This window comes from Zonotrichia albicollis, chromosome 18, assembly GCF_047830755.1.
Source record: "Zonotrichia albicollis isolate bZonAlb1 chromosome 18, bZonAlb1.hap1, whole genome shotgun sequence".
In the NCBI taxonomy this organism is placed as follows: domain Eukaryota; kingdom Metazoa; phylum Chordata; class Aves; order Passeriformes; family Passerellidae; genus Zonotrichia; species Zonotrichia albicollis.
This window is the reverse complement of record NC_133836.1, coordinates 8,848,980-8,875,772: the sequence shown is the minus strand read 5'-3', so window position 1 is coordinate 8,875,772 and position 26,793 is coordinate 8,848,980. Positions and strand designations below refer to the sequence as shown.

The window sequence follows — 26,793 nt, the reverse complement described above, 5'->3', positions numbered from 1 at the left end:
ACAGGGCTACCTGTGTGGAACACACCCCAAGGTACTCAGGCCTCCATATCTGTGATTTTACAGGCTCTGGTGCCAAATAAACAATCTGGCAGCCATCAAAGGAGGAAGTTTGGAACTGTGCTTAGAACAGAATGAAAATAAATGAATATACCATAACCCAGGACTAAACAGTGCAGGGTACAGGTGGGAGATAAGGGACAACTCAAGTACACTTGATAAACAAAATATTCTGTGTACTTGAAACAAATTTTATCACCAAGTCACCAGAAGGTCTAAAGGCCACAAGGATAAAAAATTATTGCAAGAAACCGGAACTTGATCCTTATGATTGTCTTGGATTTTTTTAACTACTGTTATTATTCCAGAACTGGTGAACTTCAGTTGTTTTCTTGCAGGACACAAGGTGAAAATGGAGGTAAAATTCATCAGCCTAATAAAACACCTTGTAGTTCAGGCAAACTAAGACTTGTCATAGCAACAATACACCACTGAAAAGAAAACAATACACACTGGATGATATAGTCAACCCAAACAGGATCACAGCAGATACAGTAGAAGTAACTTAATCATGTTAAGGCTCCACATTCTGGTGACTGAGGACAATCCCAGTTGCACAAAGCCTATAATCACCAAATTATCACTGTCACCTCTGGCCTACCTGCCTCTTCCTGCCTCCTATTCCACTCACTTGCTGCAACTCACCTTGGATCATGCTCAAATCCTGCAGCACGAGCAAGGAGCAAGTCCTGACCTTACAGATTTACCTGGGGTGCCATGGAGTTCACCTGACTGTACAGGAGAGGTGATTTATTCCATCAGCTACTACCTTATGTCAGAGCTGATGTATTGTTATTATCATCATTATTATCATCACCCCTTGGAACTAGAATTTACTCTACTTTCAGAGGCTCCACAAAAATCCAAGTCATGATATTGACTACAGGTCTCCTGAGTTCAAGTTTCACTTTGTGTTTTATCATGCAGCAAAAAAAGTCAAATTTACAGATTTTTATCTTCCTGTAGGTCTTAAAACATGAACTATGACAAAATCCCATAAGGTAGCAAGTTAAAGCATTTTTAAAAAAAAACTTTTTCACTGGGAAGAATGGAGGTAATGGAGAAGCAAAGAGTGGCTTACTGTGCAGCTCGCGGTGGATGACGTCGACCAGGTTGGGCTCGTCCCCCCACCAGAATATCCAGAGCTCCTTGCAGTCGGGTTTGACGTCCCGGCGCCACACGCACAGCAGGTTGGCCTGCAGGCAGCGGATGAAGCTGAGCAGGATGGGATCATCCTGGGCTGGAGCTGAAATGATGGGCCCACAGTCCCCATGGCCTTCAAAGTTGTACCTACGCCATTTGATGCCCGTGAGTTCAGCCTATGGGAAACAAAAAGGAAGAAAAGAGTCACTGGATGTCTTCATAATTTAGTTATAGTCATAGTTTGTTTCATTTTCATTGGTTAATTCCTCAATTCAAGTTCAAAAATCCTCCTAGTCATATATTCCCCTTCAAGGAAAAGAATTTAGAAACAGTATTGAATAAACCTGGCTTATCCCTGCATTTAGGTTTTCACCACAACCTGACTCACTTCTATTCATTTCTATTCTATTCATTTCCAACAGCTTCATTACATTTCTAGCCTTATTGTTATCTTATTGTCATCTTACAAGTTAGGAAGGAAAAAAAATAAACAGGGAGAGGGAATAAGGTTCATTTCCTACAGGCTGCTTGGTGGCCACGTGAGCTCAGTGTCAGCCCAAAAGTTGGCCACTGGAAAGTCACAAAGTACCACAGTACTTAAGAAAACCAGTGACTTACTGGAAAAGCTGAAACAGTTTCACATTGTGACATTACAGGTTTAACAAATGGGGGTTTTGTTTTTATTTTGTCCAAATGAACAAAAGCAAAATATGGAAAGTTGCCATGTACTGCCTCTCAACCAGACAGAATTTTCTTATTAACCATCAAGGAAAAATAAAAAGAACAGATTTGCTACCCAGATGTTTGGGAAAGGTTTTCTCTGGGCACTAAACAGCTTCCCCAGGGAATGGGCATGGCCCCAAGGCTGCCAGAGCTCTAGGAGTGTTTGAACAATGCTCTCAAGGACGCACAGGGTGGGATTGTTGGGGTGTCCTGGGCAGGGCCAGGAGTTGGATTCAAATATCTTGATGGGTCACTTCCAACACGGGGTGTTTTGTGTTTCTGAGATTTTCCTCCACTCCCAGTTTGCCCCATCCCTATTGTAGCCTCCCCCTTTCTCTCCACTCTCCAGCACAGGGCAGGGAACACCCCCAGGACAGTCTGGCTGTTATCAAACACAACTGGCGTGTGCATACCCTGCTCACAGTGGGCCTGTACTCTGCTCTCTACCTGTTACCACATTCCTGCTGCTGCTGTTCCCTCCACTGCTTCATTTGCAGTGTTCACACCTTCCCTTGGCTGCCCAGAAGCAGCTGGTGCTCAGCTCCCAAGCGCTCCTGCAGGAACAGCCAGCTGCTCTGCCACAAGGACTGCAAACACTCCAGGGCAGCAGCTACACCTCTGACAAGAGGGGGAATTTCCAGGGACAAGGGAAAGACCCCCACTGGAAACACTGACTGCAGGAATGAATTTTTACTGCTAAAGAAAACCGAAGACTTGCAGATCATGTATTTCTCCCATTGTCATCACCTGTGTGAGGACATTCAGCTTCTCCTCCAAAACCCAAACTCCCCATCACACACAGGATTTCCTTTTTCAAGTCCACAAACTTTGTCCATTTACAAATTTAAACTCTAAAATTTACTTCTGCCCTCCACAGTAGGTGGAAGGAGCCAGCCTGGTTCAAGAGGTGGCTGGTGAACTGCTGAGGAGCTGAAGGTGATGCTCATCATACCAACAACAGAGCAAAAAACACAAGTATTTCTTGGATCTTGTAAACACATTCTCTGAAAAAGTTTCACCTCATTCCTGTATACTGCCTGGCACAGCAGGACTCTGGCTCATGGCTGCAGTCCCTGGGACTCTGCCTCAAGGACTATTTCCCCAAACACTGATTATCCAGACTGCCCATTTAACTCTGAAGAGGCCTCACCAGGCACATGGCCACTCAGTACTGCACTGGGAAGGGAAAAAACCTATGGAACACTGAACAGCAAGGAAATTGGGTTTATTTTTTGCAGGCCCCTAAACCAGCAGACATCTTTAGCTCCACAGGGCAGAAGGGACCCTGCCATCCTATATCCTGCCAGCAGGACACCAGTCCTGGCTTGTCCCAGCTGGAGGCTCCCTACAGCCAGCACTCAGCTCTTGCACTCACACAGAAATGCTGATCAGCCATCCAAAGGGTTGGGAACTATGGAAAAGGAAATGGGAAAAGATAGTCCAGAGTGGCTGAGATACACAGCCATGTGCCACCTTCCTGGCATGATAGGGGCAGGGGAATGCAGGAGGAAGAGACAAAATGGGAGGAGTAAAGTTATTTTTTCCATAGTAGGCTGCTAGAACACCTCATACACTAAATAACAATCTAAGAAAAAGCACTCCTCCAGAACATCTACATCTGCTCTAGATGCATCCATCCCCAGCTATAGCTTGGAAAAGGAATGGGCAGAGTTCCTGGAACAGGACAATGAAAGTAACTACAGACCACAAAACACCAAGAATTAGTGCCAGCATAGGCAACCTGTGAAAAAAGGGTAAGTGTTTGTGCCATAACCAGCTAAGAACATATGCTAAGTCACAAAGACCTTGGAACAGGAAGATGATGAAAACCAAAACCAAAAAACTCAACTGAACAAAGAACGTTACCCAACAGCAGCACTCGCTTGATCCACAGAGCAAAAGCCAGAGCTCAGCTGTTTCAAAGAGCAAAGAGGCTGCTGTGGCTTCCTGCCAGCTCAGAGCTATCACCCCAACATCCCCCCACAGGAGGGATGAAACAGAGTCAAGGAAAGCACAGTGAAATCAGCAGAGCTGCACCCAATTTAATTCTGTGCTAACTCCTGGAGTCTGTAAATCTGTGGACTGTGAGGAATGATAAACTACTAACCTGGATCACACCACTGCCCACCCACACAGAGAGTTTCAAAAAAAAGGGAGAGAAGTCCTGGGGCTTTGGACTCAGCCGCAGCATTAAATGAGCTCTCACACATCGTTTCCCAGTTTGATCTGCAGAGATGTGGTTCAGCACATGTATTGGGATATGTCTGTTTCTGTTTAAATTTTTAATAGGTAAGCATCAGTACTAATCCCTCAGAACTTCTGGATTGTGTCCTCATGTTAATTAAAACTGAATTCAAATAGAAATTTGAATCCAGAAGGGATACACAAGAGCAGACTACACCCAAAACACTTACACACATTCTACGCCTCTACTGATGTTCTGTGTAAAGCATTTAACACACTATAGGGAGAAGATCTGCATCCACATGGGGATTTATTTACATTAATTTCTTTAAACAAACCAACAGTTTGGTTTGAAGAGGCCTCCATCTGTAGCAGGGTTTGCACAGACAAGACAAGCAGTGGGCTGTGGTTCTGGGAACTGTTCTGAAGAGCCAAATGTGGTTTCATTTGTGCTTCAGTGGCAGTGAGCTCAGGCTGACCCAACACAGCCTCATCCTCCTCAGCCCCAGCCACACATTTCCATGTCCCAGTCTGACACTGGATCTACTGGTCACGGAATCACTCTGTGAATGGGATCACTTCACCAATTTAAACAAGAGAAAGACAAACATTTCCAGGCTTAGCACCCTGACAGCTCATCCTGCAGCCGAGGAATCACTGAGCAGCCCCAGGAAAGGAGGGAGAGCAGAATGGGATCGCCCCTGTCAGGGACAGCTCCAATCAGATAAAACACAACCTTCAGTGCACCCAGACTGCTGTTCTGGTCTGGGAACACCTCAACCAACACAAGCAAGCACTGGTGCCAGAGCAGGCTTGGCCTGGGTGCCTTCCCTGCAGCACTCAGCTGCTGCTCAGACATTCACACTGAGCTGGGCTGACTCAAACCCAGAAGGGTTGGATTAAACGACATTTTCCTCTACTCAGATCAGTCCCCACACCTGATTCATTAAACAGCCACAGAGATGCTTGTACCGGGAAGTCTGAGGACAGCAAAGCAGGTCAGGGAGGGCAGAGATGCTCTGATTAGTAGAACTGCTGGTTTGAAAGCAGCCTGAAACACTGAGACAGAAACCAAAATTGCCAACCTGAGGACAAAACTGTGAACATGCTGTTTAACTCACAACTGGCTAGAGATGAATGCAGAACAAAGCAGAACTCTTGCCAGGTGATGTAACTGACTGTGTTTCTTGCATCTCTTCCCATATGCATAGTTTTGGCTTATTGCAGTTGCTACAATGTTTTTAAAACTAAAAAGCTTGACTAAAAAAAACCAAAGAACTTACAAATACTTATTATCCAACACTGTAAGCAAATCATGCATTAAATGAGATTTTTGCTTTGGTTTATAAAGGAACATGTGTTATGGAGGACTGTGCTGTGAAGGGTTTAACTGCTCAGATAAGTGGGGCTGTTTTGAAATGGAGTTTTTTTTCTAAGTTCAGCAACTGCACTTGGACACAGAATATTTGTGAGACGCCAGTTCTAAATGCACTGGGCCAAGCGTGTAAAGAAACAGAGAAATTGGATCTCTAACAGTAATATCCAAACCCTTCACTAACATCCAACTTCTTACAGAGTAATTCCCAAGACACAAAAAGATCTGTTTCTGATGTTTTCAAAAGCAGCTGTCAGGGTAGAAGAGTGTGTTCAAATTCCACACAGGCATCCAAAACCACCCAAAACATCCCCAAGAAAGAGGCATTAATGAAAACAGTGCATTGCCAACGTCTTTATTCAGATGCACGGCCTTAGTGTGATCACACAGAGTCCCTTGGAAAGGAACACAAACTCAGGTTTCAGTGACCATCATCACACCCTGCAGAGTGAAACGGCCTCAAAAGAGATGAGCTGAGAGTGTTCAACCCTCTGATCCCCCCTGCACACACAGACAAGCAGAGAGACACAGAAAGCAAATTAGCACTTTCTTTCACACCCTGCTGCCCTAAATACAGACACCTCCACATGTACCTGCCACAGCTCAGGGCTCCAGGACACCATCCACACTGTGAATTCCTAGGAGACAGAAAACCTAAGCTCTCATTCTTTTCCCCCTTCAGGCTTAAATCACAATAATAGGCAGGCTGGGAGGGTCCTCTGCTGATCTCATCGTGCTCCACTCAGATTGGTAGAGTTTAGGCTGCTAAAAATCACAATTCCCCAGTAACATTTCACAGTGCACAACTTGGTGCTGGCATGCTCCCAGCAACCCTGAAGATATAATTAGTGCTGGGTAGCCACTGTGACTGCTTTCCTCTTCTGCAGCCCTTGCAGATGGAACACAAACAAACCCATCTTCCACCTCCTCTTTTATTTCTCATCTCCACCAAATGCTTTTTGGCCTCAGTTTTATGGGAAATGGACAGGCCAACTCTAAATTAACTTCTCCAGATCACTTGAGTAGTTCCACCCATTTTAATACACAAAGCTCCCTTGGAGAGATTATACAATACTATAGACACAACAGAAGGAGAAAGAGGGAGAGCATCAAAAGTTTGAGAAATTCTTGTATTTGGCCACACTAAGCATAAAGCAGAGCTATTTTTTAACTACTTTGTGCTTCTCTACATCAAAAACAATGACTAAAACGATATAAATGTGCTATTTTCCTTGCTTCATATCATACAGAAAAGTAAGAAAAGCTAAGACAGAGTCAGGCTGCAGAGTGCAGAAAATCATCTGGTACTTGCAAATCAGGAAGGATACATTGGAAGGGAGGTAAGATCATATCATGAATAAAAGAACCAGATATCAATCACACAGGCCCTCAGCTCTAACCCTGCTTTCTAAACGACTTTCAACATGGCAAATTTCAGGTCATTTTATTTTTCACACTTCTCCAATTTGAAACAAAACAAAAACCAAGCATAAAAATACTTCCCAGTTGCCTGCCTAAAAGTTGCCACTCAGACAAATTCAGGTCTTCCCAGTGCTACAAACATAACTTTCTTTAATGGTCTCAAAAAACCAATGCAAGCTACATAAAAAGCGAACCACACCTCATCACTTCTACAAACACATTTCAGTTAAACAAAGCAATATAAAATGTCCTTCCAACCTAGGAGATGTTAAGCTGCCCAGGGTACCTTAAAACATTGTATTTACCAGCCTCTGAAGTTAGGCTCAGTCTAAACAATTCCTCTAATCTAGAATTTTGTTTGCTTCTACATAGGAAAGTAGTTGCTAAGTATCTTTAGTCTACAATTTATGCTTCAAATTGGAACATAAAACATGTAAATGCCATATATATGTTTGCCAGTTTTATTAGTGTCTCATCTTGAGAGCTTCATTCAAGTAAGTAGCTATTCTGAAGCCACCAGAGACTCATCCTAAGGACTACTCACATGAGTGAAAATCTGCATAAGAAAGCCCTTAGTTCATAGTCCAAGAATTTAAACTATAGTTAAAGGTGTCATGGGAATTACACCACCATTTTAATTAAATGCTGTAAGATCTTGCAGACAGACTCAAGATTAGCACCATCTGTTTTGGTTACAGTGTCTCATTTCACTGCATCATCCTCACACAGCAACGAAATATCATTGCACACTCCACTCCAGCCATTTAAATACCAGATAAAAGTTATGTCATGTTGATACACTTCACTAGGAAGGAAGGACAAAAGGATGAGGACGGGAGGACTGAAAACTACTCTGTAACAATGTGTTGCTTGTGGAAGAGGCAAACATCATCCCCTCTCACACTGAAATAAAGTGTTTAGTAACATCTGCCTAAGTCCCTGTCAAGTGAATTGAAGGAATAGAGGAGATTGCTTAACTAAAAAATTCGTTTTCTTCACAGCTTTACAGACTGTTTGTACACCCTGAGAGAGGCTCCTATTCCCACAGCACAACTGAGCAGTGCCAGCACCTGTCCACAGACATTCCCCATTTGTCTGCTGGGTCTGAAGATCTCTGAGGTTTGAAAACCCACAGCAGACTGACCAGCTCCGCCCTGCAGAGTCTCCTGAAATCAGATCGTTCCCTGAACTACATATTAACATTCTCCTCTTCATGCTTTCCATTTTAAAAAAGCAAGGAATGGTTTGTGTTCCCTTCCCTCAGGGCTTATCCCTTCTGCCCCTGTAGGAGGGAGGGATCACATGGCAGTGCAGAGGCCTTGCATGCACTGAATGAGCTTCAAAAGGACATTGCTGTGAGGCCAAGTATTGCCATAACTGCACTAAGTCCTCCAAACTTGCTCTGAAATCAAGAATAGACAAAAAATAGCACAACAAAAAATAGCTAATTCTGAAGTGGGTGTCCCATGGCAGAAAAAAACACCCTGCCATGGTTTGTGCTTTGGAGCCCCGTGCTCAGCCTCAGCCCTCTTAGTATGCAACTGAGCAGCAGCAGAATGACATGTTTGACTTTAATCCTCTCCCTGCATAAGCACACAGTCAAGTGGCTGGAAAAAAAGGGATAAAGGGCAGCCACTAACAAGCTTTTAAAAATGAAGGATGAAAAAATTACCTTTTTTTTTGTTGTTATTCCTTGGCTCTTAAAACCAACATGAAAGTGAGCATGCCAGTGCATGCAGCACATGTGCCTGGAACAGCTTTCTGCTGGATAAATCCCTGCAATCCATGATGCCTCCTTCCCTCATGCCCCCTGGAACAGATTATCTAAATGCTCCTACTCCAGAGCTGTTTGTGACAAGCAACAGTGTCAGGGCATTTGTGTGTCATCTTTTACCTTTGCAAGTCTCAGAGAAGGATTTAGCTGTAACCAAAATCCTATTATCAGATATCCCCTGATGGACTTCTGTACCTGGGGACATCTGAGATCCCATATCACTGTATCCAAGACCAGCAAACCAAGGCATTTCTAAAATAATAGGTTTCACATTATTAAAAGGCACAAACTAACAGCATGAGCTCTTATGCCTAAGAAGTAAACAGGACTGACAGAAATGAGGTATTTTTTCCTCTTTCTCCCCAGTGTGAGGGTGACTTTGCCCATGTAGGAGAGGAGGCAGCCAAAAAGATTAATTGCTTCTTTCAAAGAAACAAAAATCAGACTCATCTAAAAAAGAATTTGAGGTGGCAATCAAGTACCATCTTTCCCAGTGGAAAATATAAAAGGACTCCAATACTAATGCTCAAATTTCAGCAGCTCTGGCAGATGCAGGAGTTACCAACAAAGGCTTTTTGAGTGGCAAGCATAAAAGAAAGAGCAATCTGGTAAAAGCACCCAAATTACTGATATGGATCCAAACCCTCACAGAAATTCAGGGTTAAATACTAAAGTAGATGACTACAATCAAGCACAGCAGAAGGAAAATGAGCACACACCGACACACTGAAAGAGAAAGTATCTTCTTCCAGTCCACTGCAAAAACAGGTTGGCAAAACAAAACCAAATGTGAGAAATTCTTATAAAAGAAACAGAAGGTGACACAGAAATTGAGGCCATTACAATTCATCTGCAGCTCTGCACATTCATCACAAACTGCAGCTCTTGTTTCACAACATCAAAACCAGAAGAATTACAGGAATGGTCAAAAAATATATATTCCATATAGTTAAAAAATCATCCATGGATTAAGTCTGGTTGGTTTACAAGAGGGAAACTGAGGTTCTCTAGAGAACAGCTGCTGGTTTTCTTCCAGATAACAAATTAAATTAGCAGAACACAGACTCAAACCAAAATGAGGTGGCTGAAATTTTTATATCAGGATAAAAACTTATATACTAGTTTAGAATTTGTCTACAAAACATCTACCTGGTTCAAGAAACATCTCAACCAAATACACAGAGAGCCTGGGAGATAATTCAAGGGAAGTGCAACTACATCCCCTTCAGCAAATCCAGCAGGCCAAACAAACACTAGCCACCACTGAGACAGGACACTTTGTTGAAATTGTGATTCCACAACACTGTTCCGTGCCCCTTCATTTAGCCAGGTACCAAAAGGTACCTTGGAAATCTCATCAGCACACAGAGCAATGGTGACCCTCAGCCAGGACCCAATGTCCACCTATAAAGCACTTATAGTCATTCAGGACTAACTGCAAAAACTCTTTAAGAATTATTTAAAAACAAAGAATTAAAGAGGAATTTTTTGATTAAAGACCTTTGAGTTACATCAACAACTTTCACCTTCAGTGAAGGCTTTGGTTAGCAAATCTGCAGCCCTTAACCAATCCAGCAAATTCAGAACGTGGTCCCACCCTGGTGCCTGGCTCGGCAGCTCCCCTCCACTGAAACCCAGTCCAGCAGAGATGGGAAAGGATAATGTGATAGGCATGGCTGGAAGCCAAGGGGCTGAGACTCAGCCATCACTTGAAAAGATACTTTCAAGCCTAAAATATTCAAGACATGAACATAAGGAAACAAAGATGGCAGCAGCACTGTCCCAGGTCAGCGTGGCACTGAGACTCTCCCAGGCACTTCCACACCCGTGTCCTGCTGGCTCTTGCCCCAACACAGCCACACAACATGGGGGGCTGCTGTGCCAGAATCCCATCACCAGGAGTGAGACAGGGAAACAGGAAAGCCAACCTGCACAACAAAACTGAACAGGCAGAAATTTGGGGTTCAGAGGATGCACAAAGCTCACCCATGCCCAAACATCTACCCATGGCAGCCAAAAGTAACAAGGCATGAGTGGGTTTGCTTTGGTTTAGGTGTTATTACTGGGAAAAGGGGATGAAGAGGATTTGATCTTGGAGCTCTTTTCCAACCTTAATAATTCTACATGGAATGAAGTTTATCCAGGGCAGAGCTGAACATTTACCCCTGCAGGCTGTATGGAAGCACACACAATGCCTGGAAGCAAAATGCCATCTCCAAGACAAAAGACAGAAGCAATTGACAAAATTCTTTTCATATTACCAAACCCTGGATTAAGGCAGTGACCCACCCCACAGCTCAAGTCACAGACTATTTTACAGAAAGGCATCTCTGAGTTCTCCATCACTTCAGACAGCTTCTTCACAAAAGGGAATCAATTATATTTTAACTTCTGAGTAGATGGTTGAGAACAGATAATAAAATGGAAACTACCACGGCAAACTTCAATAGCGCACAAAATAAAGCAAATAAAGATGCAACTTGCCAGCAGCCAGAGTATCCCTCCCTTGTTTTCACACAGGGTGAATGATGAGGTTTTACTTCTTTCTTCACAAAGAATCAGAACTAACTACCGATTTTCCAAATTTTAAAAAGTCCCCTCTTGGAGAAAGCTGGACTACAGAAAAGCAGTCCAACATGTGAAAAAAAATTACAAATCAAATCTGCAAGAAAACAAAAGAATCCTCTGTATTCTTCCCAAATTTAACTTTCTTTTCTAGATTTTTTTAACTGAAAGAGGAAGGAAATGTCAAACATCAGAGTCATACAATGGACTATCAGCTGTTTCCCAAACAAAGTAATCTGACATATGGGCAGAAAAAAGCAGGGGGGAGGGTGGGCTGGAGGAAGTAACAACCCGAGCCGAGTAAACTTTGGCACAGTGACTTAAAGACTGTGGTTCCCTTTCTTCCATTACACAAAAAGCTGCACCGAGGACTCAGAAAATTCCTGTGCCCCACATCTGAGCAGCACAGCAGCTCCCACGGGTTTACAGCTGTGTCCATCCCAGCCCTGCCCAGCAAAGCTCAGCTTTAACCACGTCCATCCTCACCCAGCAAAGCTCAGTTTTAACCCACGTCCATCCCATCCCTGCCCAGCAAAGCTCAGCTTTAACCCACGTCCATCCCTGCCCAGCAAAGCTCAGCTTTAACCCATGTCCATCCCTGCCCAGCAAAGCTCAGCTTTAACCCACGTCCATCCCTGCCCAGCAAAGCTCTGTTTTAACCCACGTCCATCCCTGCCCCGCACACCTCTCTCCCTTCCCAAAGGAGCCCAAGCCAGGCTCCTGCTCTGGGACAGAGAGGCAGGAACAGCACAGGAATCCCATCCCCCAGCCCTGGTTCTTCACCCCCGTCCTCATCACTGACACCCAGCAATGCCCAGCTTGTCAGGAGCAGCCAAAATCCCTCAGCCCTTCAAAACCCACACCTGGAGAATCCTGGTGTATGAATCTCCTGTAATATGGAAAGTAGTAAATAAAGCCACTGCATGACTGGTCATGTAGATTCACTTTGCCAGCTCTCTCACTGTCATTCCTGCAAAGACAAGAATCCAGCACCTCCTGCCAGAAGGGAATTATGGAAATTCACAGAGAACTCCAGTCAAAATTTTATTAATACACATGGAAAATTAAATAACTAGAAACACTGGGCAAAAAATGAAAGCAGCTTTTTCAGAATAAAGTAATTTAACCAATTCACCTTTTCTCTCAGCAAAGAAATTACTTTTTTTATAAAAATACTTGACATGCCCACTACAAAACATTCCTGGAATTAATTTTGTGTCTCACCAGAGCCGCCTACAAATCCAGTAACATTGTAGACATACATGAAGTGAGACTCATAAAAGTCCAACACTGAGAGACTGCAGATATGTTAAACTAGGTTTGAAAACTTCTTAGTAAATCAGAGACTCCTATAAGTAAAAACTCAGAAGCCTATAATGTAAAAAAACAACACATTTTGACACTTACGTCTTATAGCTGTCAGCTATGAATGCATTGTTATCAAAAACTGGAAGTCTGCCAATGCCTGATCAATAGGTAAAGAAGAGTTTTCCTTTATATTTTGCTTTCAATCCTCTGTTCTCACAAAATATTGTATTTTATGGGCAAATATGGAGTCATAAGAACAGGCAACCACAAGGCCCTGACCACAGCATAGCTCTTTTAAAGCTAAAAGATGAATGAAATAAAGTTTTACTGAACAAGCTTTAAATTTCCTTCTCTAAGACACGGATTGTGGTTACAAAGCCACTTTGATCTCCGTTCAATCCACGCCACTGCCAAAACGTGGTGGGGAGAGAGAAATGAGGGGAACAGAGCTGCCTTGGGAGAGAGAAGGGGGAAAAGATTTTCACTAGGTCAGCTCCACACTCCAGGCTTAAATATGAATTTATGGACCTTTCTGGAACCAGCAATGCATGGAAGAAAATTGAAAGGGGAGGAACAAAAATGTAAGGGGGAGGAATCCAAATTTTTCCCGCATAATTATAATTTTCATAAACAAGAATACACTAAGCTGCAACACTGATTAAAGAAAGCTGAGGTAACTGACTCACAAGAAGTGATACAGAAATACATGTGTCATATCTAATTACTTTTGTAATAGAAGCCTGGCCATTTTTCTCTATTTTCATAAGCTGATTAAATACATTCCTTAATATAGGGACAAGGTCATTGTGTATGTTTGAGCTCATCTGTGTTAGTCACATAAATGTAAATATTGCCTCAGGGCACCTTATACAACAGCACCACACAATAAAATTCCCCATCTCAAAGAAACAAAAGCGAGGATGCCACTAAAAGCTCCAGCCACATGTCCACATGCACTATTGCAATTCTGCTCATGGATTAAGCCACACATGACTCAATGAGAAATAATGTATTTTTACAGATTAAGGTAGAAAGTGAGAGCCAGAATTCATCCAAATCAATGAATATTCAGAGCACAAGCCAAAGGAAAGACTGCTTAAATGTTTTACAACACTTGTGAGTAAGGCAGCTCCTTACTACAGGAGGAAATGCTGAGAACCCTCCCAATGTGAAAAGCTAAACTTCTTCCCTGGTATCAGAGCAGGTTCTGCTCAACCCTCATGGTCATTTTGCAGTGCTGGGATCCCACTATTGCTCAGCTCTGTGACGAGCTGGGCCACAGCAGGAAACAACACAGGCTGTCATTGCCAGTGCCCCAGTCCCCTTATCCTGCCCTGTGTGCTCACTCCACTGCTGTGTGCACAGGGAGCCCAACACCAGCTTTTAGCCAGATTTTGAGGTCTGCAGAGCAGAATATTTTTATTAGCTGGTTTCTCTTTAAAACTATCAGTTGATGTCAGGGAACTCAAGGAAAGAGGATCTATTTTTAAAGCAATACTTTGAGCTCAAAATGAAAGCAGTGGAACAGCCTGGTCTGAGGAACAAAGATGCCCCCATGTAAACACACACTCCTTATAAGCAAATCTTCTGGATTTGGGTTGGGATCTTCTGTTGGAAACACTTGTGCACTTTCAAAACTGGCAAGTTAATACTAAAACAAGCATGTTTTCAGTCAGAGCAGTATTTTTGCTTATTATTTGTGTTACTATGGCACCAACAAGATGCAAATGCCATCGTGACAGACTCTACACAACGAAGTACACGACTCACCCACAGAACAGTAAATGAACACACACAGACTCCAAAGTTTTGTATAAACGACACTTGTCAGCCTTAACAACAGTGGGAACAGCCCAACCACCTACCCAGTGTTACTGGGTTGTCCAGAGGATCCCACATAAGCTCAGGAAAAGGGGTATTGTTGGTCTGTGGACATCAACTGTCACCTTCCACAGCTACCACAGAATAACTAGATAAAACCAAAGGACATAAATCCACAATGAGGGGATCCTGGCATACACTGGAGCCACTCAAGGAAAAATAAAAGGCAGAGAGAGCAGGTGTAACATCAGGGAGACAATGAAGGAATGCAGCAAGGTGCCAACCATTCCAGCCACGGGATGCAAGAAAAAATTTGTAAGTGCATCCCTGCTCCGATCAGAGCAAAACCCAAACCCTGATAAAAGTGTGCTGCCACAACTATGATGCAAAGAAAGTGGACTGGGGCAGGTGGGGAGGTGGGAGTAATTCCATAGAGAGATCAAGGAAAGGAGAGACAACAGGTGCATTCTCACTCAGTGAACGGGAAGCTTCAAACCAGCCCAGGTGTTCACCCCACCACAAAGTGCAACAGCCCCCTAACACTGCTGGGCTTTGGTATTTAAAAGCAATGCATCTGCATACACACATATCCTTTCATGTAATGTTTCTGAGAACTAGAGAGATGAAAAAATTAAAACAAAATCCATAAAGATTCCTTCTTCATCTAATGACCAAAGTTACTCAAGTTAACACGCTCAGCAAATATATCTCATATGCACCACACTTATTTTTTTCCACCAAAGATCAAAACCTTCAGTTTCTTTAGATTTTCTTCAAAAGAACTGCATTGTCCAGAAGGAAAATAATAGAAGAAAGGATTTAAAAGTTCTATCTGTAGATCTTTCTTTATTCTTTCATATGAGGAAGCGCTCTCAGAAGAAGGCAAAAAAACCCAAGATCAAATGAGTCAGGGTGGGGGGGGTGTTTGAGAACTGGGGTTATGATGTCAATTCTGTATTAAAAATGTAGAAAAATAGAAAAATCTATTTCCAGATAGTGTTATACCAAATTAAAATTCTTGTTCCTAAGGTGTAGTTACCTAAGATATTTTTTGATGCTTCACCCTGATATTTGGGTATTACTTTTTTTGTGCTGATGTTCCCAACAGCAGTCACACAACTGGACTCACAGTGCCACCAGAATCAGGACAGAATCTCTGGGGAAGGATTTCCAGCCCCAGGACATGTGCACATTCACAAGATACTCAGGATTTCAAGGAAATCTCACTCAAATATTTCTTAGTGATTAGCTTGGGCACACATATTCTGAGCTGCAAATGTCACTCCTGCACCCCCCCATTTTTTTGGGAATATTCCCAAAAGGTTGGTTATCCAACAGATCCCTCAATTCCCCTCCTGGAGCAGGGCACACTGGCTGAACATCACGGTCCCAATCTCTTTGCAAATCTGGGTCTGTTCACTTCAAACCCTCTCCCTGGCATGTCCCATTAAACTGTCAAATACTCTGACAGGACATAATAAAAACCTACCACTGAAGTGATTTAAAACCTGAAATAATCTTTTATTAGCAAGAAGTGAACAAGCTTTCTAATGTCATCTCTCTACTTCTGTCTTGTTACCTAATAAAACTCAGGACAAAGATAACTAGAGAATCAAATACTTTTGCACAACTTGAGAGGTTAATTCCATTTCTTAATTATTTATGCATGTAAATTCACACCTACATAAAATTCCAAACAAGCAAGATAGACACTGTGCAGTGCTGAACATGCAGCATGCCAAAATCCCAGCCCACTGCTCGGAGCACTGCATTTATGAAAACACAACAAGCAAGGACTACTGGTTAATTCACTACTACTGAAGGCATTGAGCAATCAACATTTACTATGAAGTCCTTTACTGACAATTATGCAACACCAAGGAATAGCTCACAGCAGCCTCTGCAACCTTCACTTTCTGATGCCATGAAGAACCTTTAGGAGAATAAGCCAAATGCCACCTCTGATTGCTTTAATTCCTTTTATTTTATGCTGGAAACATAAAATAAAACTCACTGATCAAAGGGGACAACTTCTGTTCCTGGATGTGAACTGCAAAAGGCAACAGTAGTGACAGCCTTCACTGTTTTTAACTTTGCCTTTTAAACAAGAACAAACACAATTCCCACCGCCTGGACCCTTCTGGCAGCGGGCTTCTCTAGGAATGCACTTCTACAAGAACATGGGACATCTTCCATAGCAGCTGCTCTAACCTGGTCTCACTTCCCCAGAACACAACTGTGTCTTTTCCAGCGTGAAGATTCCTACAGTACCAAATCTTTCTACCCCATGAAAGCTCCTCCAAATTTCAGGTCATTCCTGACACCCTTGGCCGCACTCTCCTGCTCCAGTATATCCAACATTATGCAACTTCACCCCAATTTCTCAAGACTGAGTTGTGCCTTTGGATCCACCATGGCACCAAAGCCTAGATAGTTGAAGAAACATCTTCATGAAAGCCCTCACTGTCATATGAGTAACCCTTACTCACAGGAAAAGTCAAATTAATTTCAGTAAGACTACTTTTATGATTAAGGATTATTCACAGGAAGACTGCTGCCAGCTGAGGCTGAAGTTTTAATACAAAGCATATTACCTCAGAACATTTTGTCTCTAAATAGTTATTAGACAGCTCTTAATTAGTATTTAAATAAACTGGCCCATACAATGGCTTATTAAATACTGTTTATCAAAACAGACATTCTTTTCAGAAGCAGCAGCAGACATTTTGACTACAGCAAAAACAGAGTGAGGATAAATATCATTTGTCCTACTGCTGTGCTAGGAACAGCAATTTCAGACAGAAAGTGTATTTTTAATGAGCAAGGCTTTACACTGAGCAGATTAAACAAGTTATTATTTGAGGGGTACTCTGATAACAAAGATGCAAACCGACCCTTCCATCACCTTCCTGGGAAAGGCTCCTCGCTCAGAGCAGGATGGGGATGTGTGTGCAGGCTGGCTGGGGCTCTGCCTCCCACATCAACCCACGTTCCACAGCACACCAGCATGAGCCCCGTTCCCAGGGCGGCGCTGGATCCCCGCGCTGCCAGAGAACACCACACACACTCGGTGCTGCCAAGTGCTGCAATCCAGAGGGACATTCCATGGAATGCCAGCCCAGCACCACTCCCAGCACCTGCACAGCCAAAGGTAACTTTGAAACCTTCTCTTCAGACCCTCAGGTGACACGTGCTGAGCCCACACCACTGAGGGCTTCCACAGTGTCGGGACATCACTGATAAAAGAGGATCAATTACTAAAAGCTTTAAGAAAACACTTCCCATCAAAAGATTCAGAAGCAGCAAAGGTTCCTAACCTCTCTAGCATGTCTACAGCTGACAGAAAATAGAAATCATGAATTGTTAAACCAACCCAAACCCACCACAGCAGCCAGACAGAGCTGACACAGAGCTCTGGTTTCTCCAGAGCAGGGAGACAGCGTTCCTGCTTCCACAAAACAAATGTCTGTGGCAAGGAATATTATTTAACCATGAACAAACAGTATCATGATAGACTATAATTATTTCAGAACTGTAATTCTCCAGTCACGAACATTTATTTGTGATTCACACACAAAACAAAGCCTGCAGTTGAAAAACCCCCAACTTCTAATAGCAGAATCAATCTTCAAAATATTTGTAATCCACCGCGCTGTTAAAGAATGAATGGATTCCCATCAGCTAGCGGTTTAGATTTTGTTCTGTTACACTGAAAAAGTAAATGATTAACAAAGTTTCCCTAACTACTAATCCAGACTACTGTAGCTTAAACACTTCATAAATTTTGAAATGAATATGACAATCTGAGGTTAAAGGGTCAGTGGTGCTGGCCACATATTTTCAGTCAGTGTTTCCATTTTCAATATCTTTCTCAGCTACATAAATCCTAAAAAAACCTAACACAATATAAAATAAATCTTCTGAACAGTTTCACATCGGCTGTATTTTAAAAATACTACTCCTTGATCCCCTTTTTTATTTTTGTGGAGCCAGAATACAATAAAAACAGAGTTTCATACACAGCACCACATTAAGGCACAGATACCTCCCACAAAATTACAAGGGAGATTAAAGGGTTGCACATTAAACTCATTATTATTAAAGCCACTTGCAAAAGAATTTCGTTTAACTTATTTCAGTGATATTACACACCCATTTAAAATTGAACATTTCCCTAGCCTAGTCAGGTGGGAGAAAAAAAGCAACCAAACCACAATAACTATGAAATAGCTTCACTTTATAATTTATGCTAATTGCATGCCAACAATTATTTTTACCAGTGACAGATTTGCAGATTGCAACTGCAGGAGAAGTTCCGCCTCTCCAAACACACACTCCAGTCTGCATTAATGAACGGGGACTTCACAACTCTGCGAGGAGCAAACCCTCCACTGCCTCCCTTCTACAATCAGATACGATTGTTCCCTTCATGCTTCCCGATTTATTTTCCTCCCCGGCTAAGAGCAGCCGTAGTCAAAATCACCATAACAATCCCCCAAATCACCCTTCCTGCATCTCGATACACAGAGCACTGCTACATATTTATAAATATTACTACATGCCTTCAAACAGAAGCACCGATACAAACTTACATAACGTAACAATTCGATAAAAAGCCAAAGTTAGAAATGTATCATTCTCACAGAACAAGCTCTCGGGGCAGTTTTCTAGCAGTGGAAGACTACAGGTCTTGTTCCAGATTCTTAAAAGGTACGAGCAAAATAAACACCAAATTAAAAAAAAAAAACAGAAACAAACCAACAAACAAACCCTGAGACAAAATAACAAATACACTACAATAACGTTAAAAAGCATAAAACAAAGAACTTGATCATTTGCATTTCTAAGTAATTTCCTTTTTTCCCCTCTCCTTATTTTCATAAGGGAGCTAAAAACAATCTCTTCCGTTCTATCAGAAGAAGAACATATGCACCCACCTCCAATTCTGGCAGAGCTCTGCTGCGGGGAGGGGGCACCCACCACAATCCTTTCACACATGCTACCCCCAAAGTTGCATCACAAGGTTTTAACTCCACCACACCATGCACTGAACAAGTCCCTCCTCCCCTCCATTATCCCTGTAGCACTGCAAGGCTCCCAACGATCCAGCAGCCCTCTCGCTCACTCAGCTGCTGCCCAGCCAGAAGGGATAGTGTTCCTGTGCGTGCCAGGTAAAATAAAGCAAAGTATTTCCAAATGACTTTGCCGTTACACACAAATTGTTTGCGTATTTTAAATTTAAATTGCCGGTCTATAGCCAGCCAAAACTGATATCATGATTTCTGCAACATTAAACCACACCATCCACGTCGGAAGTTCCCAGTGAGATGGGCAGACGGCATCTATGCAAACAATCCGGCACACTACTGTCAGACGCTGTTGTTCTTCAGAGAAGAAAAAATTAAAAGGTTTGGGTATTTTTTTTAACCTCTTGCCCCCGAGCACGATGTGTGCAAAGAGGAGAGCAGGCTGTAACAGCAGCTGACACGCCGTCACCGGAGCCCAGAGCTAAGTCCGACAGTCGATCACACTACATGAGCGTTCGTTGCTGCTGAAATGGCGTTTGTCATTGTGAGAGGAGAGAAAACCCCCCGGTTCGGTGGCACAAAGCGCACAGGGCACGGAGTGCCAAGGGAGGCGGGGAGAGGAGCCTGTTTACCCAGGGAAGATGGTCGTGCAGGGGACACAGAGGCGTCCCCTCCCCGCTCTCCAGCTGCGAGCGCGATACACAGACCCGCAGCAAACCACGCTAAGGAGCAAAATAAACACGGGGACCGGGCCGGGGGAGGGGCCAGCGCAGGAGCAGCCCCGGGCCCTGCCTATAAACCCCCGGCAGCTGCTCCCGACCGGCAAACCCGGCGCGGAGCCACCCGCGGGCGCCCACCCGCCCACCGCCCGCTCACTCACTCACTCACCAGCGAGAAGAGGTTGGAGTGACAGTCCTCCAGGCTGGCCCCGTTCGCCACCCAGTTCGCTGCCGCAGTCATGATCCTCGGCGAGCCGGGCCGCCACGGCGGGGCATGTCTGGGGGGACGGCCGGGGGGCGAGGGGCAAGGCGGGCGACCCCCGGGGCGACCCCCGTCACTGCCCGGGGCGGCCGCCGCGCTCCGGCCCCTCGGCCCCGCGGGGCCCCGCGGCCGGGAGGGGACGCGCCGAGGCCGGGGCGGGCGCGCTGCTCCTCGCTACCCGCCCCCGCGCCGATAATCCTCGAGCCGGGAGGCCCTTCTCCGGTGCAAGCGGGGGGGACGCGTCCCCCGCTCCTCCAGGCCGGGAGAAGAAGAGGAGGAAGGGGGGGCCCGGGGCCGCCCTTCCGCGTCCAGGTGCGGCCCCCCCCGGTCGGGGGTCGCGCGGAGGGCGGCGGGTCCGTGCGGGACGCGGGGCGGGCGAGACGAGGGGGGGTCCCGGTCCCGGCCCCGTGCGGAGGCGTCGGCGGGCGGGGGGCGCTGTGTCCCCTCCCCGCCCCGCCCGGCCGCCCCTCGCTGCTGCCGCCGCTGGCTGTGCGTGGATGGTGTTTTCCTCCTCCTCCCGCTCCTGCTGCCGGCGCCGCCGCCTCGTCGGCGCTGCCCGCGGGGTGACGGCGGTGCGGGCGCGGCCCGGCCCGGGCAGGGAGCGCTGTCCGCCCGCGCTGTGCCGGCCGTGCCCGCAGCGGCCGCAGCTCCGCGCCCGCTCTGCCTCCTGCGCTCTGACAGCAATGGCGCCCGGGCCCGCACCGCGCCGCGCCATTGGTCGCCGCCGCACCACGTGATACGGGCCCGGGGGCGGGGCCCCGGCGCCGGGGCGCCTCCCGCCGCCGCTGCGCTGCGCCCGCCGCCCGCCGGGGGCGCTCGGGAGCGGCGGGGCAGGGGGGTCCCGGGTCGGGTCCCGACCCTCGGCCCGGGATCGCTGCCAGCGCCCGGAACGGGCCGGGCCGGGCAGGAGGCGGGACAGCAGCGCCAGGTTCTCCCCCAGGAGGATGCTCGGACCCTGAACGGGCTCCCCGGGGACCACTCGAAAGCCTCAAAGTGCCACAGGACATAAGAAAACCAGTGTCTTACTGAAAAAGGTGAAACAGTTTCACATTGTGATGTTACAAGTTTACCAAAGGAGCTTCTTTTTTTTTTTTTTTCTTTTCCCAAATACATAAAGAACCGGCTAAGGGAAGTTACTATTTACTGTCTCTGAACCAGACAGAATTGTCTTTTTACCCATCAAGGAAAAGCAAAAAGAGCAAACGGGCTACACAGACATTTGGGCAAGGTTTTCTTCGGGCACTGCCCAGGCTCCCGAGGCTGCCAGAGCTCCCGGCGCACTCGGAGAACGCTCAGGAATGCACAGGGGGGATCTTTGGGGTGGCCCTGGCAGGGCCAAGAGCTGCACTGGGTGCTCCTGGTGGGTCCCTTCCACCTCGGGATGTTCTGTGGCACGGGGACCGTGTCCCGCCCGCCGAAGGGAAGTCTCTCAGAGTGCCAGTCACGGGGGAATCCTGATCCCGGCCATTCCGCAGATCACCGGAGGGTTTCCCCAGCCCCTGAGAGGGCTCAAAGTAATATTTAAAAGGCCTTAAAACTCGTCCGTGGTCACTGCAGCATCAAGGCAAACCGAGCTCCCCTTCACAGCCGAGTTTAACCCCACATCCTGCACAGCCTTGGAGCCGGCCCGTGCTCACCTGAAATAACTTCGAAGAGCTTGGGTGGCTCCAAAAACTCTATAATAGTTTTTATAAAGGGAGTTCGAAAACACCTGAGTTAGATAAATAAAATTAATTCCCAAAATAATTATGGTCTGGAGAAGAGCCACAGATTATTCTGAGTTGCCAGGGGCCCACAAGGATTGTGGAGTGCATCTCTTAAGTCAGCACCATGCAAGAAGAAGATACTCGTTTTAAAAGAGATAATTCATCACAAATAATGTTTCTACTGTTTGTAATGACCCATTGATTTGAACCAGTGGGAGCAGATTTAGGCTCACCTGCCTGAGTTTCTCATGACTGAAGAATTCCACAGGTGGTAGAAAGCAAATATTGCGTTTAACAGGTGAAGATATGGAGCATTTCAGCTCAAGCTTTAATACAGAAATGCAGAACATTTTCAATGATGTGACTCAGTGGAAAAAGTTCTCACTCTGTGCTCAATGGCAGCTTTCCTTATCGTGATTTTAATCTCATTTAAGCGTCTTTTTTGCAATTTACTTTTCTTGGCAATAAATTAAGATTAGCATCTCTTGCAATGGCTGACTGGAGTTTGTTTGGATTTACCTCATAGGAACAAATCTCTCCCACAAACAGGCATCACATTTACCTGAATTACGTACACAGACTAAGACACAGAATTTAAGCCAAAAGAAAAGTTCCACCCAGCTCAGAGTCCTTACTGTGTGTGTGTTTCCTCTGACAAATCCATCATCCATCCAATCCCTTCCTTGCCACACCGAGCAGGAATTCTGTCTTGCAAAGACTGGGCCTGTACTGTGAGGAGAAATGTTTTCAAATACAAATTATTAATGTTCAGTTACAATTGTAATTTATTCAGTCCAAGTGTCACAGCCTTCAAACTGCTTGTTACATCCTGGCACCCGCAATCAGGGAAGTACTTTGGCCCATGTTACTCCCCTTCCTTTTGGCACAAGTCTTATAAACAGAGAACACAATCTGACACTTGTAAATATGTCAAGCAATGTGTATTAACCAACCCCAAACCACATCCTTCCGCATTAAAATAGTACAGCTTTTGTAACTCCGCTGCAGCACCACGCACCCGTCCTATCGCTACAGGAGGCCCAGGGACAACAAACCATTTGATGAAGTATCTAGCCTATTTCTGGTATAAAAGAACATCCATTACCATGAAAAAAAAATTTCTTATTATAGAAAATATTTTGGAATTGCGAATAGTTTTATTACTTATCCAGATAAATACTGTGCAGGATTGAACACTGCAGAATTCCTGTTTTTTCCATTTGCTGGTTAGCCTTCAAATGGTGTTTCCAGTCAGCACCATTCCTCTTATCTGCATCTGTCAAGTAGTGGTGACTTATTATGCTTTATTTTGTCAGGAAAATGTGAGGTCTAACAGATGATTCAGGTCCATTTTCGTGAGGAGAAATGTTAACATACTCACACTGTGCTGCTTTGGCCACCTTCCAGTACTCTTATGAATGTTAAATACTTTATACATTAAAAATTGTGAAATCACAGAATGGCCTGGGTTGGGAGGGGCCTTAAAGACCATATAGTGCCACCCTCTGCCATGGGCAGGGGCACCTTCCACTACCCCAGGCTGCTCCCAGCCCCATCCAGCCTGGCCTTGGGCACTTCCAGGGATGGGGCAGACACTGCTTTTCTGGGCACCCTGTGCCAGGGCCTCCCCACCCTCACTATAGGCAATTTCCTCCTACCATCTAATCTAAATCTCCCCTCCTTTAGTTTTACTAAAAATCATGTAATGTAATTCAATTACCTGGTTTGTGGCAAGGTTCTGAGGTTGAGTGGCTAGTTCTTGCATTTTGGAATTGGTACTGGTCACACATTTTGACCACGGCCCTGCACTGCCAAGTCGATTTTGGCTTTAAACTGAAAGAAAGGTAAAATTTCTTTTCAAGTACCCTTTGTCAGGTACTTGACTTTATATTGCATTCAGTTATCACAGAGAAGGGAAATCATTACAGTCTAATCCTTCTCTTCCCAATACCAAACTAGGGAAGTTCCCTTGTTGTCTCTGACAGCAGCACTATTTCAAACAGACACTGCTTCACTTACAGATATCACACACAAGTGACACTTCCTCCTGCATAATTACCTGAGATGGTATGTGGTGGAACGTGTTCCTCAACTCAGGGCATTCCAGTTTTATTCCCTGTTTTCTTTTTTTCAAAAATCAATTCACATGAACAGTAACATTGGGGTTTCTACTATACAAAATAACCATTTTTCTAGTCAGTGGGAAGATACAGTCTTAACTAATGCTGTCAATGGATTTAATCTGCAAGTCCAAAGTTTAGCCACTGAAAGTTCCCAAACTGGTGGAGCTCAGTTGGGTCACATTCAGCCTTCAGCACACAGAGCTGGGAATGAGCCAGCCCTCACCTTGACAAAATTACTCCAAAGAGTGATAGCCCAGCTTATTCCATTCTAGAACAACTTATCCAGAGCTCAGAGTAATGATGAAACCTGTTCTTCCAGGAGGATGGCTCAGCACTTCCATAGCCTTTGTTTTCACCAGCAGGTGCTGCTTAAACTTCAAAGTAGACATGGGGGAAGACACAGAGGTGTCACAGGAGGCTCCAGCAAAGATGGGATAGTGAGCAGGAGCTTGGCTTTGTTTTGTCCCAGAGTCTGGCCCCTTTGCTGTACATCCAATCCATGGGAAGAGCATTTCCTGGAGGAACACAGCTGGCTGGAGCAGCGGGCTCAGACAGGGCTCTCCTGGCTCTGGGTGTAGAATTTGGCCCTTCTCACCCCAGGAGCAGAACTGGAGTTCAGCCAAGCTTTGCCCATGTCAAACCTCAGCAGCATTGAACATTCCATGACAAAGACAACTAATCTCCAGGTGTAACATATTTTTCTATGTATTTTAGCTGAACATTGTGGTTACTCACTAGAACAAAGTCCAGCAGCTGCAGTGCCACTAAGAATTGTCTTGTGTCTTATTCAATCAAGTGTTATTTTTACTGTTTTCTGTGTTTTCCTCCCCAGTAATGGAAATAACAGGGAGGGAAGGGTGAGATGATGCCCAAATTGTGAATACTACACAAGCAAGTGATCTCCAACTGTTCTATATAACAAAAAGCAAAAAATAAAACAATTCTGTTTGCCCCCTCTCTTGGGTTGCCCTTAAATAAATTGCATTCAAGTGAGCAAGTTCATTGGCAAGGATTAAAGGTTACAGAATTTTAGAAGATTTTTACCATGATTTATGTAATCTCTTTTTGAATGTTCTTGTGATACAGCACAGCTGAGCAGCCTCACTCCAGGTATGTTCTCAGTGATGGTCTTGTCCACTTTTTATGAGATTGCATAAATTTCTTAAGTGTTTTTCAATTTATTCAATACTTATGTATTTTTTCATGTGTTTATAAACAACAACTCAAAATTATTTTGTTCTTAAATAAAAAAAATTACTCCCACAAATTGGAGACTTAAGAGGGAAAAAATCCAAAACCAAACCATCCAAACTAATTCACTGGCTTAATTAACAACAACTAATTTTAACATCAAAATAACTTTAAAATTCACAAAACAAACCAATACCCAATAGTTCTTTTTTTAAACACTGATACAGATTGCCTGTAAATTCACATTTTCATTTTAATTTTGTTAAGATACAGGAATAGCTGCATTATCAAGTTTATTTAATCCTGGTAAAAATAAAAAAGTTATCTGAGTTTTAAAACAAGATCTTGATTTTCTGAAGGGATGAGTATTTCTAGAAGAAAATTAAAAACATCAGTAAAAGGTTTGTTTGTAGAGCAGTTGTTCAGAGATCCATAGTTTATGTCCTGCCAGTGATCAGACTGTGGTCATTGAATCAACCAACCTTGTAAAGGGTTCCACGTCCCCCTGAGAGTCCTACACATGAAAATTCCCTGAAAATTATTTTATTTGCTTGTCTCAATCCTATACTAACAGTGCCTATTACAGAGCAGTTTGAGGAAAGATTAATGACCTGGAAAGTCAATTTGGGGAAGTTTTTCCACCTCCAAGATAATGTTGAAAAAAATCTGCAAACAGTTGTAGAGGACTTCCATTAACGGAAGGTCACATCATTAGGAAAGTGAGAAGAGAAAAAGTTCAAATTAATACTCGAGTTCTAATGACAAGAATGAGATGTCTAAGCTGACTCAGGAGCAGATGTGCTCCCATATTTTTATCAAAAAACAGACAAATTATCTTAGAAGCCGCTTGTTCTCTGGCTTGTAAGAGATAGAAGAGCGGCAGGAAAGGAAGCAGCGGCAGGCAAGGGGAGATAAACAATCTTGTGCTTTCTAGAAAGAGAAAAGATCATCTCTGACTGCTACGGATGGAGGAGCAGGAGGAGCTCAGTGAGAGCAGGGAGGAGTGGGATGGACAGAGAAGGAGCAGTGAGAGAAAGGAAGGTACCAAAGGTGCCCAACTCATTCTGAAGAGCAGGGCTTGTAGCTGGGTGCCTGTACTGGTGATGGAAGTGTGAGGCAGCCAGGGAAAAAGGATGGCTAAATTTGTCTGTGTGAAGTTTAAACTGCCAGCAATGAATCCGAGAAAATCTCTGGAAATGTGGCTGTGGATGAAAGGATAAAAACAGTTCAGGAGCAGAGTAGATTGATTCCTTCCCTACATCACAGTGATATTTAGATGACATTTCAGGTATAACTGGTAGGGATGAAGCAAGTAGTAAATGCAAACTGTTACTTTCAAGCAAGTGTAATGTTAAAAAATAGAAGTTGTTGGAAATAGAGATAAGATTTAAAA

General features: G+C 44.4%; 1 protein-coding gene across 1 annotated transcript in view; it reads right to left on the bottom strand.

The window, feature by feature from the left end:
* The window catches only part of MED13L (mediator complex subunit 13L), a 166,689-nt gene extending 146,269 nt beyond the window's left edge, over positions 1-20,420 (bottom strand). Inside the window, exons 1-2 of the mRNA XM_074554372.1 lie at positions 20,288-20,420; positions 1,139-1,376 (exon numbers count right to left, since the gene is read on the bottom strand). Of these exons, the coding sequence (XP_074410473.1) occupies positions 1,139-1,376; positions 20,288-20,359 (310 nt within the window). The 5' untranslated portion in view covers positions 20,360-20,420. The remainder of the gene's footprint in view (positions 1-1,138; positions 1,377-20,287) is intronic.
* Positions 20,421-26,793: the final 6,373 nt, after the last annotated feature.